Source organism: Lytechinus variegatus, chromosome 7, assembly GCF_018143015.1.
Source record: "Lytechinus variegatus isolate NC3 chromosome 7, Lvar_3.0, whole genome shotgun sequence".
NCBI lineage: Eukaryota > Metazoa > Echinodermata > Echinoidea > Temnopleuroida > Toxopneustidae > Lytechinus > Lytechinus variegatus.
In genome coordinates this window covers 2048450-2061296 of record NC_054746.1, presented here as the reverse complement: position 1 = coordinate 2061296, position 12847 = coordinate 2048450, and the positions used below count along the sequence as shown (strand labels likewise).

General features: G+C 36.2%; 2 protein-coding genes across 3 annotated transcripts in view; both read left to right on the top strand.

Annotated features, from left to right (window-relative positions):
• The first annotated feature begins 729 nt into the window (after window positions 1-729).
• LOC121418042 lies at window positions 730-2673 on the top strand. The gene is made up of 2 exons (XM_041611743.1): window positions 730-789; window positions 1950-2673. Exons 1-2 carry the CDS (start codon window positions 730-732, stop codon window positions 2364-2366), a joined length of 477 nt encoding a protein of 158 aa, XP_041467677.1. The 3' UTR covers window positions 2367-2673.
• Window positions 2674-4201: 1528 nt separating this feature from the next.
• The window catches only part of LOC121418192 (gephyrin-like), a 43158-nt gene continuing 34512 nt past the window's right edge, over window positions 4202-12847 (top strand). For both annotated transcript variants that reach the window (XM_041611920.1, XM_041611919.1), the window contains exon 1: window positions 4202-4334. In XM_041611920.1, the coding sequence (XP_041467854.1) occupies window positions 4289-4334 (46 nt within the window). In that variant the 5' untranslated portion in view covers window positions 4202-4288. The remainder of the gene's footprint in view (window positions 4335-12847) is intronic.

The following is a 12847-nucleotide window of genomic DNA, read 5'->3' as shown; positions in this document are numbered from 1 at the left end:
TCAAATTCAATTCAATTCAAAATTTATTGATTATAATCACAAACATGTTGGATTGTTCTCAAAATTGTATAGATGTATAATACATCTATCTGGTTATAAACGAATGCGGTGTGTAGGCATGCATGGGGGATCGGAGGGGGGGGGGGAGGTTGGGGTCGGCATGCACAGAACGCTCTTCACCGTCTTTCTGACGCGCAATCGCAGTTCTTGAATTGCTTTCGTTACGTCACAATAATGAGCGAGCAACGTAAAGAAACTTTAAGCCAATCATATTGCAGGAATCAGCCCACCGGAGATATCCGTGACGTCACAATCGTTTTTAGAGCCACGCACAGTTGCAATGTTTATGTATTTTAGCAAGTTGCTATATGCTTCATTCTTATTGAATTCCCCTAGCATTCGGATGTCTTTGCATCTTGCTTGCTTCAAAATGCCTAACAGGTCTTCGAGAAAACGTCGATCTTTAGGGCGATTTAGAAAAACAGTCACCAGCGCTTTTCGGAAATTATTCTGCTGTTTACTGGGTAATGATTTGATCTATACAGTTCCCCATGTTTTAGTATATCCCTTTTATTTTTGCGACAAAATTATTATTTGGGCTATTGCGTATTTCAAATGTTTAGGTTTTCGTTTTGTAGCTCAATTCACTTTATTAATGCAGCAAAAATCTAGATTTAAAAAATACAAAAAATTTTCATAAATTTCTTAAATTATTTCATCCGTTCTTCCATGGCAGCGTCTCCTGATGAGTCCCATCACCGCAGACTGACTGCCGATGATATCAGACTGGTAAGATAATAAAGTATTATAATTAAATTTGTGATAATCGTTTCAGTTAAAAACTTATATCATTATAAATATTACTTTCTCACTACCGGATAGTCGAATAATTAGTTATTGTCTATTTATTTCTTTCATTTGAATATAATATATTTTTATTTCAAGAATATATCTCTGACTTCAGTGTTGGAGCTTCCTGTGGAAATGTATTCAGGTTAACGTGCAAATGTGTTGGTCAAAAGGCTTTTTGAGGTAAATTTAGGATTGTGTTGGCTAATATCGGGATTTAAAAATGTTTCTTTGTTTTTGTTTGCCCCCACCCTGTATAGGGATCATCTTTTTATAATTACATTACCCCCCCCTCAATATATCTTTTAGGCTAATTATATAACAAATCATTATTTTTTAAATTATGTTTCCATGATTACCTCTTCACTTCGGTAGTCCTTTTGTCGCTTAAAGGTCCAGTCCACCTCGAAATATGTTGATTTAAATCAATAGAGAAAAATCAGACAAGCACAATGCTGAAAATTTCATCAAAATCGGATGTAAAATAAGAAAGTTATGACATTTCAAAGTTTCGCTTATTTTCAACAAAATATGTTATATGAACGAGCCAGTTACATCCAAATGAGAGAGTCGATGACGTCACTCACTCACTGTTTCTTTTGTTTTTTATTGTTTGAATTATACAATATTTCAATTTTACGAATTTGATGAAAAGGACCTCGTTGCCTGAAGCACAAAATATAAAAAAAAATGGAATTCCACGTGTTCAGGGAGGAATGAAACTTCATTTCACATGACAATGACGAGAAAATAAAAATATTTCATATTTCATATAATAAAATACAAAAGAAATAGTGAGTGAGTGATGTCATCAACTCTCTCATTTGGATGTAACTGGCTCGTTTATATAACTATTTTGTTGAAAATAAGTGAAAATTTAAAATGCCATAACTTTCTTATTTTACATCCGATTTTGATGAAATTTTCAGTGTTATGCTTGTTGAATTTTTCTCTTTTTATTCAAATCAAGTTTTTGTTGGGGTGGACTTGTCCTTTAAGGCAGTATCGCATAACAAAAATGATGAGTAAATGTGTATAAAAAAATATATGTAATAGGGTTTATTATACTAGTCCTTGCTTCTCAAATGCCTGCTTTCCAGGTTCACGGCACATCTTGCGAATCTATCTCAGACTCCTCAGCTCACAGTCTTCCTGATCTCTGCCAAGCTGACGTAGCTAGCCAGGGTCTTGACAGCGACATCGCTCTCTTTCCTACAAACCTTTCTACGAACAACGCCACTGACTACTATAATGACTGGTTGAGTTGGCATTCCAGTTTGGTATCTGGTTCCGTCAGTGAATTGGCTTCACTCTTCGAGAACGAAGACTATGACGACTTCGTACGCGATCGCTGTGATGATGATGGCACCATGTGCAGCAGTACGACAATCGATATGTCATCTTTAGACTTGTCAATGAGTGAGATTGAAAGAGGATTTATTAATGACAATCAGACAATCGCTGAAATCATTCTGCTGCAAATGATTAGACAAGTGGTTTTTAAAGACTATGAATAACTGACAATACTATATGGAAATGTATTGATAATAAAAAATAAACACTTTAGTTTTTATTGCAAGTCATATCTGTTTGTTTAGTACGATAGTGAGTTTTGATAAATATCCGTCCTCTCCTCAGCTCTCTTTGTAAATGTGCTGGTCCCTCCCTATCCCCTCCCCTTCACATTAAATCTCACTTTATCTTACTGACCCAATTCCCATTTGACCATGCAAAATTAACATTGAAAATAAATCATCTTAAAAGGTTTTCGCATGATTTTTTTGAAAATATTTATTCTGTTATCTTTTACAGGTTAAAAACAGAATACAAAGAAGTAAGATTCCTCTGTTTTTGCATATACTTTAGAAATAAAAACCGTTTAGAGCAGTAGAAAACTTAGAAGTACATGTACTTTAATTTTAAAATAGTTTACATGAAGGTGTCGTGGTGTAGTGGTTCAGTCACTTGACTTCTAAACCAAGGGTCGAGGGTTTGAATCCCACCCGGCGCTGATGTCATTTTGGCAAGGGACTTATCCACGTTTGCCACTCTCCTCCCAGGTGTCAGTTATGGATGGATGGATACCCGTTAGGATATGAAAGTCAATGTGATTAGATTGGCATGATTGTGTGCACAGATAATCGGTTGCCCAGCCCTGATACCCCAGGGAGTGGAGATGGTGCACTTTATGTGTGGGACAGTGATGGATCCTATAACCGGAGTAGGAAATATGTAAAACGGTTAGAAATCAAAGTATGAATTGATATATAAATGTAAGAAGAATATCACTGAAATAAAGAGATCAAATTGATCTGTCGATTCATGCATGAGTAGGCAAATTTTGAACTTTAAAAGAGGGAGCGGGATGGATGGAAGAGAATAGAAATGTATTGCAAAGAGAGGAGGGTGATCGAGAATGAGAAGGAAAAGAAAGAGAGAGAGGGGGGATGGGGTAACGGAAGAGGAACAATCAGCCAAGTAGATAGGTAAAGGTTTGAAGAAAATCAGAAAGTTATGGAAATTCAAAAGTTATAAAACTTCATGTAAACATGTAATGACGTCATTACGACTGTGTCTGCTATCAGGGTGGAGACTTCAAATTGGTTGCATTAGTGATATCATAATGGTGTAAGGCAAGGACTTCTCTTCCTTTTACTCCATTGCATAAAGTGGTTAAAGCGTCATTTTTCCCCAAAAGTGTTATTTCAGATTATATTATTCATTCCTTTCATATGGCTTAAATCTTCTCCTTACAAAACTGCCCATAAACAAGTGAATTTATTGCATATGTAAGATGAATTGATTGAGAGCCTCGTGTAATCAAAATAGTCATCATCATTTGGGTTCTATTTCATACTGTAAAAGTTATGGTATCATCGACTTATTTGCATCGTGATCAACTACGATTCGCACTAAGTTTGGGGAAATCAATCAAAATGACATTTCATATTGATTTTATTTCAGATTTTGATGAAATCGTCAGTGACTGCTCTTTTTCTAAATTTATTAAAATCAACTTTCTGTTCAGGTGGGAGTGATAGTACAAACACTTTGGGTTTTCTCCTGGATATTGGAAAACATATATTAGAGAGATTGGTCGATTATGATCATGACTCGATCTGAATCTTACTTGCACATATGAATCAAGGACAGGAGATCTACAAATTAGGGGTAATTGGTATACATGCAGACGATAAGGTTATCATTTCGTCATTTAAATTAGAACATGAAGATCATGATGAAGGCCGGGGTATGTCTCTCGAACAGATTCAATGTCCATGTCGTCAAACTGTTTGTATATGTCTGCCCCCCCCCCCCGGCCTGTCCACAAGATAGTGTTGGAAATGACAATCGACCGTCGAACGGGTCTGCTCACCATAAAAGGTATATCGCTGTGGTATGCATGTTGCATATTTTCCAGAAGTATTAATTTAGAGGAATGGCGTCAGCTAAGAGAAATGCAGTCAGAGTTGGCATTTTAACAGGTGAGTTGAATTTTAATTATTTAATCACTTTTTATGATTTGGTTTTGATACAATTTCCTGTTTTCCTGGTCAATTGTCTGCCTATTAAGACCTCAGTCCCACATGATTAAAAATGTGTTTGTAAATTGTCGAGCAGCGCTTGTAAACTGGCGCTAGGCCTAGGCCTACTCCATTAACGTTGGAATTTTACAGATTTGTTTTGGTTGATTGAGGAATTATTTTCCTTGATTTCAATGAGATCTACAAATAAGATGGGTCTCCCTTAAGCAAAATTAAAGGAATTATTGATATATTGGAGAGGGCGGGGGGGGGGGGTTACCACAACTCTTGACTTGAGGAATGACAAGAGAGGGCATGGAGCCATGGTAGCGATGCCAAACCAGCCGCGCGTTCGCATCGGTATGCTCTGCCCCTGTGTAAAACATGGTCTCAGAAAACTCTTTTCCAGTCTTTAAATATTAATTCAGTAACACTCTGACCCACAAAAATCCGAAGATTATTAAATTAAAATAGGAAATTTTCACTTTACATTCTGATTTGAGGTTAGAATCGCCAGATATTTTGCACTTGAAATGTGTCTTGAAACCTGCCTGATCGTACGATGCGCGCGGCCATTTTGAATCTCAGAAGCCAAAAGTGGAAAGTACTGCTCATGTCATAATCATGTGACACACAAGATTTTGACTTCCACCAGTGTTTGTGGCAATTTGAAATGTTAGTTTAGTACTTTTGCTCTGAAATTATGTCTAAAAAATCCGATTTTTTTTGCATTTTGATATCATGATTTGTTGAGATTTTGTTGATATGGTGATTTGATGATGACATGAATGTTTTGACCCCTTTATCGTACCCCTACACATAAAAAAACCAAAAAACTCCCAGCATCATGAGATTCTTTGAATTCTAAGCTTTGTAATGATACCAAACTTGTTACCAATTAGCAAACCGCGAATTACCGCCAGCGGGAAAGATAAGGGCTTGCACTGTCCCCAATCTGGAAAATTCAGGGTCAATACAGAGACTGTATAGTCTGTTGAGTAGGGTTGTTTGGTTTTTGGTGATTATGTAACAGATGGTGATGTACCTTTCTTGCCCTTTTAAACCCTGATTATGGTCCAAGGCCCCATTTTTTTGTTTTTTGCCTGATTTATTATGTCTAGATCTATGTTTACCCCTTCCATAATTTGCCCCAGGCCCCTGCGTGGCCTATATGTTTGCAACCCGCCCCTCACCCATAATTGCCATTATTACTCGTCCCAACCCTATTTCTTTTTTTTTTTTTTGGGGGGGGGGCCTGTAACACGGACCCCAAACTTTATTGGCCCTTGCCCCCTGACCCCATTTTTTTTTTTGGGGGGGGCTACCCATTATCGGTACTTGTCCAACGTCACCGGCCCGGCGGCCCCTACCTATCCCGACCCATTTTTTTTAGCTACCTTTAAGCCGTCAAATGTTACTGGCCCCCGCCCCTGCCCCCCCCCACCAGCCCAATTTTTTTAGCTTTCTTTAACTTGTCCAACCTTACAGGCCCCTGGCACCCCATCCCGGCCCCTTGGCCCCGACCCAATTTTTTTATTTTTTTATTTTTAGCTTTCTTTAATTTGTCCAACCTTACCGGCCCCTGGCCCCCCCCCCCCCCCCCCCCATCACGGCCCGTGGCCCCTGACCAATTTTTTTTTTTTTTTTTTTTAGTTTTCTTTAATTTGTCCAACCTTACCGGCCCCTGGCCCCCCTCCCCCCCCCATCACGGCCCGTGGCCCCTGACCAATTTTTTTTTTTTTTTTTTTTTAGTTTTCTTTAATTTGTCCAACCTTACCGGCCCCTGGCCCCCCTCCCCCCATCACGGCCCATGGCCCCTGACCCAATTTTTTTTTTTTTTTTTTTTTTTCTTTAACTTGTCCAACCTAACTGGTCCCTGGCCCCCCTCCCCCATCCCGGCCAGTGGCCCGACCCAATTTTTTTTTTTAGCTTTCTTTAACTTGTCCAACCTTACTGGTCCCTGGCCCCCATACCGGTCCATGGCCCCTGACCCAATTTTTTTTTTATAGCTTTCTTTAACTTGTCCAACCTTACCGGCCCCTGGCCCCCCTCCCCCCATTCCGGCCCGTGGCCCCCGACCCAATTTTTTTTTTTTAGCCTTCTCTAACTTGTCCAACCTTACCAAATCACTTTGGAAGGCCAGAAAGGCGATCTTGTAATATTCTCGATGTTGAATATACTTGTTTGGGGGAAAAATATCAAGTATGGTAGTGGATCGTATTACCGAACACTTTTCATGAATTCAATCATTTCAAAAATATTCTCATAAAATTCACCAAACTTTCACCATAAATACACAATTACCTACAAAATATAAATATGTAAAAAATTTGCCGAAATCGTTTTTTCTTTTGATGATATTAGCTTCCAATCAGACCCCTCTTCGGATGTGAATATTTTGGTCACCTGAAAAAGGTGTCGTATTACCGAACGTGTGTTTTCAATGGGAAAAGTTGAGAAATCAACAAAATCACTGATGAGCTATTTTGACCATATTTTATTATTTTTAGAATATTAAGACTTTGAAAATGTGTTTTGACCATTTTTCATCATCTTTCTATTCAAGTTCTCTTTGGAAGGATGTTGCAAAGAATGGAGCGTATGAAATTATTTTCTGACGCGTACGATGCGCACGTTCGGTAATACAAGGCCGGTCGGTAATACAACCACTCACTATATAACAGAATACATCTTTTCACAAGTGAACATTCGATCGTCTTTGAAATGCAGATGATACGTGTGTCGAATACTTTACCACTGACCAATTCATTGATCAGGGATCAGGCAAGTTTCTTGCATAATGATAATAATCAGTATAATGGTATTTCATTTCAAGAATGTTAGAAGCATAAACTGAATTGTACAGAGCTTTTACATGTAAACAAAAGAAAATGTAAACTGCATTTTAGTACTTAATAAAAAATAATATCAAGTTGTATTATACAAATATACATGTATACAAAGCATGGAGAAGCATAAATTTGGTAATGAATGCAGCTGGACAAGTACTTCTGCACTTAAATTGTTCATTACATATTCGTCTCATTTGCATATTTACCACTTTTTGTACATGTAGAAGATATTCAATGAATTTGTTCTTGTGCAATTGAACATCATATCACTGATGATGATACTATTATCCAATTTATTTGTAATGAAATGCCATACGCAAGAACAAACATCATTGTAACATATATTGTACTATATTGCATCATAATCTCATTTGCATATGCATATTTAAATACATGTATTCTGTTTGAATATTAATATATTATAATAGTTTAATCAAGGAATAGGCCACTTGACATATTGTTGGTGGTTAATTTCTTCATACATGTAGTTTGAAAAAAAATATTTTTAACATACATGTTTACAATATGGGTATCATTGGCATTGCATCATAACCTCATTTACATAAATATTTATGGTATTTTAAATTTGCATATTTAATTATATGAAACACTCTTTTTTTAATATTATATATTGGTTTAATCAAAGAATGGGCCAATTGACATATTTTGGTGGTTAATTATCTCAAAATCACTAGCATGGGTGAAACTACAAAGGCAAATACACATTCCGCATGAGCGGCAGACATTTTTAATGATATGCGTGCATATTTAATTAGATATTTGCCTAATTTGCATATATTAAGAAAAAACCGTAGTCTTATTGTGAAGAGCAGGTCACAAGCTTCAAAATGAATGGTCACAACATATGTATACAGTAGATATTTTAAAATGATGTGGCATCGCTAGCCATGGGTAGGCAGGACAACAAGAATTTCAAAATGTGTTTGTTGTCCCCAAGAATGATATCAAAAAATTTCTTAATATCTAATTTGTCATGTGAAACCACTTAAAACTTACGTAAAATTCATTTAAACTGCAAAAAACAGCAATTTCATAGCACCAACATGGGTCGAAAAAGTCATAGACATCGCGGGTCCCTGTTAATGCACTGTCCTTACTATCGATAGTTTAAACGATCACGATGTGCTCGCTAAATGCGCGCGCCCGTCGGCGTCTGCTAGCCGTCCTCTGCTGTGACTCTCAATTAGCCCCGCATGTGCGATTTTTAGTCAGATCGTCCCATATGCTGTTTTTCATGTTAGTACATAGATGCGTGCGCGTTTTTTGCGGACGCAAATCATGTACCCATCTCCGTCGTCTGCTACGGCTCTCTATATCAGTCCCAACTTGTGAAATGTGTTTTCTGGTGTATTTTCATTTGGTCTACATGCAATTTGCCCACTTGTCATTTGGTCTAATGCCAAATGGGCTAAACCCATTTGGTCTACTAAATTGCCATTTGGTCTACACTTGGTCTAATTCTCATTTAGTGAAATGTCCAGTTGGTCTAATTTCAGCATAACCTACATAATTGTAGATTTTTTTACTTTGTCAAATACTGGTACATAAAATTGGCTTTATATCATGCAGTTCCACATTGTAAATATGTATATTCATTTGGTTCACATGCAATTTGCCCACTTCTCATTTAGTCTAATGCCGAATGGGCTTAACCCATTTGGTCTACACTTGGTCTAATTCTCATTTTGTGAAATGTCCAGTTGGTCTAATTTCAGCACAACCTAGGCTACTTAATTATATTTTTTTAACTTATATACATATATTTTAGTCTTTATATATATACCAAATGGGCTTTACCCATTTGGTTTAAAAAAAATTCTAATTGCCATTTGGTCTACACTTTGTCTAATTTACATTTGGTCTACACTACACTTGATCTATTTTTAAGTCCAGTCCAGGGTCTAATTTCAACATGACCTACATCATTATGATTTTATACTTTGTGAAATATATATTTTTTTCTTTATATAATTTCATTTCACCTTATAGTTTTAGCAGTGGTTTCCAAATAAATAATACTTGAACAGTGGCATAATCATGATAATGGAGCCAAAAGTTTTGAAAGGTGTATCGGGTAAATTTATAAAGTTGTAAGCAGAAGCAAACAACAAAAATATGTTGAAGCGGGGGGGGGGGGGGGGGGGGGGGGGGCGGTGTTAATTAATTTCCTTTTATTTTCCAATGCCAGATCAATCTTTGTTTTTGCTTGCTAAATTTTTAAAAAATGATATGTTCTGTTCTCTCTACAATTTTTACTAATGATCCTTTTTTTACTTATTTTTTTTCAGACACATTCGCACCCGAACCGACTCTACAAGGGAAGAGAAGGAATTATTGAACCCCTTGAGAATATACAGGTCAAGGGCTGTAATAGTATACAGGGGCACTTCCTGGGAGTTTAATTTCATTTTAATTATGTGTTTTCAGGATTTTTTTTTAGGATATCTAACATTGCAGTGAAAATTATTGCCCCTGCTGATAGTTTTTCAGCTGTGCATGCCCCTCCTTAATTTCAGTGAATAAGGTGTGGCACTGCCCTCTTTGATTCATTTTGAATTTTAATGGGCTCCAAAATGCAGTAATTTATAAATGATAGCATAATCTTATTTTGATAAAGCATTTTACTTAACGGGGGGGGGGGGGGGTGAATTTGACTACTAAACCAGCCCCCCCATGTCAAGGATTAAATTTTTGGAAAAAAAAAGCATGTATAAAATAGATATAGTTATTGCATATCAGAATATTATTTTTTCTTGATGTTTTCTCAATAACTCTAAGCTGTTATTGATGAATTCTTTCTTGAAACAAAAATAAGCAATTTATCCAAACATGTCAGTTTCATTTTGTAGACATATGCATTGAATTTACCAATTCAGAATATAAGGTATGCAATCTTTCATAAATGTTGATTTTTATCACTGGTGGATCTGGGGGAGGGCACATCTAGCTCAACCCCCCCCCCTTTGAGAGCTACTGTCAAGATGTAATGAAAATATGCAATTTTCATCAAAGAATGCCCCCCCCCCCCCGTAAGGCCCTTTTTTGCTTGACAAATTTTCATCCTGAAAATGTGCCCCCCCCCAGGATAAATCCTGGATCCACCACCCCTGGTTTTGATTAAGTTTACATGTATTTTCATTTTGAAAAAAAAAATCATAGAGATTTATAAACAGCATGATTTACACTGAGCATTTCATACACTTTGTGCAGAAGAAATATTATCTTGAGAAATTTGGTTATTAAGTTATGGAAGATATCTTTTGGAAATGAAATTACTTTATTGCAGTTATGTCTTACATTGTATTGTCATTTTACTTGATAGAAATTCATTACTTTTTATAACCATGACAGTGTTATAAATTCATATTTGCTAAATTGTAATAATCATTTTGATGTTCCTTCATCTTCATGAAAGTATGAATTCTAGTCATCTGCTTCAGTCTGCCCAATGAAATGGTTACAAAGGGCCTAAGCATCCCTTGTCATTTTTCAATAATTAGTTAAGTCAGTAGTCAAGTAAGGGGTCAGACAGTTTGGCTGTATTATATTTGTTTGTCTTACTAGTGTCAATTTACTAAACTTTTTCTGCTTGTGATTGAACCACCAAATTGCCAGATAGTACCATTTTGTTGGGCAGACATTAATATTGACTAGAGGACTTACTTTCCAAACCAACCTAAAGATAATATGATACTTCATGTATTACAGGGGTATATTGCCTCCATTCCATTGTTGGGATGTATGCTATGGGCTGGGTAATATCATCTAACTTGTCCTGGAATAATCATTCTCTATAACAAGTTCACAGACAAACGGAGATTCCACTTCAGCAACTCTCAGTTGAATATCAACATTCCTGGCATTGGTGGGGGAAGCCAAAAATTTTAGGGGGGAACCGCCAAAATCTTTTGACCCCCCCCCAAAAAAAAAGATAGTGACCATATAATATCTTGGGGGGGGGACACAGGAAACAAAATTGAAAATTGACAAGCCAAAAAAAATTAAAAAATAAGGTTATCAACAAAAAATTGAGGGGGATGGAATCGTCCCCCTCCCCACCTCAAATTTAGGGGGATACTTTCCCCCCCCCCCACTTCCGCCGCCTATGATTCCTGGTGCTTGGAGATCTGTGAAAGGCATGCTATAACATCCACTTAAATTCCATTTCCTTTCATGTTTTTTCCTCTTCTTAGTGAGCATCTCCAAGTGTTCATATTTTTTTCAGTGTCCTTTTTTAGATTTATCAAACTCAGTTTTATTACCTGATAAAATTCTATCCCAAGAATTGAACACTTTGATCAAATTTGGAAGTTCAACTTAATGTTAAAGGAGAATGAAACCATTGGAACAAGATAGCTTGTGTGAAAACAGAAAAATCAAAGAAAGAGATCAACAAAAGTTTGAGAAAAATCGGACAAATAATGAGAAAGTTATGAGCATTTGAATATTGCGATCACTATTGCTATGGAGATAGCAAATTGGCAAAGCGACAAAGATGTGTGATGTCACTTGTGAACAACTCTCCCCATTACTTTAGTATATATTTTACTTGAATTGCCTCTTTTATTACATCTATCCATAGATCATGTGTTCTTTCTACACGAGGGCATGTAATACATATTTTTTAAGAATACATCATGGATAGTTTAAGATGGATAGATAAGAGTTTGTATCATCATAAGAAAAAGCAAAAAGAGATATTTTGAGGGTATTTTATAGTCCACCAAAGGGAAAGTTGTTCATCAGTGACATCACACATCCTTGTCGCATTGCCAATGGGAGGATATCCATAGCATTAGTGATTGCAATATTCAAATGCTCATATCTTTCTCATTATTTGTCTGATTTTTCTCAAACTTTCTTTATTCTTATTCTTTGATTTTTCTGTTTCTACACAAGCCTATTTGTTCCAAAGGTTTCATTCCCCTTTAAATAAACTGACAATATATAACTGAAAATATATAATAAAAGGCAAAATAATAATTATGAGAAAAATAATAAAGAAAAACAGTTACTCAAATCAAATTCACTCAAAACCATACACTAATGTACTCTCCTCAAAAATCAGTTCTCACTTTGAGGTATTGATCATTCATTCAGTCAATAAAATAATAAAAACAGAGACAGGAGGTCCTCCTCAAAATAAACACAAACACAGTGTCTCACATACACACTACACATTAAGAGTAAAATCAGTTTGTATCTTTCGTGGGATTTGTTTTTATGTAAATCTGGATTCTTCTTGTTAGTAGGGCCTTAGGTCACTCTGACTTGAACTTAAAACTTCCAATCTCAAGAAGGCAAGATATCTCAGTAGATAGTCATTGTCAAGATGTTTAGGAGTTCAATCTGGTGGTGAGGTTATTCATGATGGCATCTGATATTCTGGCAGAAAGAATGAGAAATAAAAAAGTGCATAAATACAATTATTTATTTTTTCAATGCAAATTAAATTAACGAGTCATTCAAGATAGTGTGTATTTTTTAGAGGGGGGGGGGGGGGGTGATGGCATGACAAGTTTTTAGTCCTTGAAATTATTTTTATCTTCATTTTTTTCCACTTTGTATTACCATTTATTCAAAAATTGCAATAAACATATT

Coding starts and splice junctions, on each gene's coding strand:
- LOC121418042 (XM_041611743.1), top strand. CDS start 730: ATGGCAGCGTCTCCTGATGAGTCCCATCACCGCAGACTGACTGCCGAT. Junction 790..1,949: donor CTGCCGATGATATCAGACTG/GTAAGATAATAA, acceptor CCTGCTTTCCAG/GTTCACGGCACATCTTGCGA.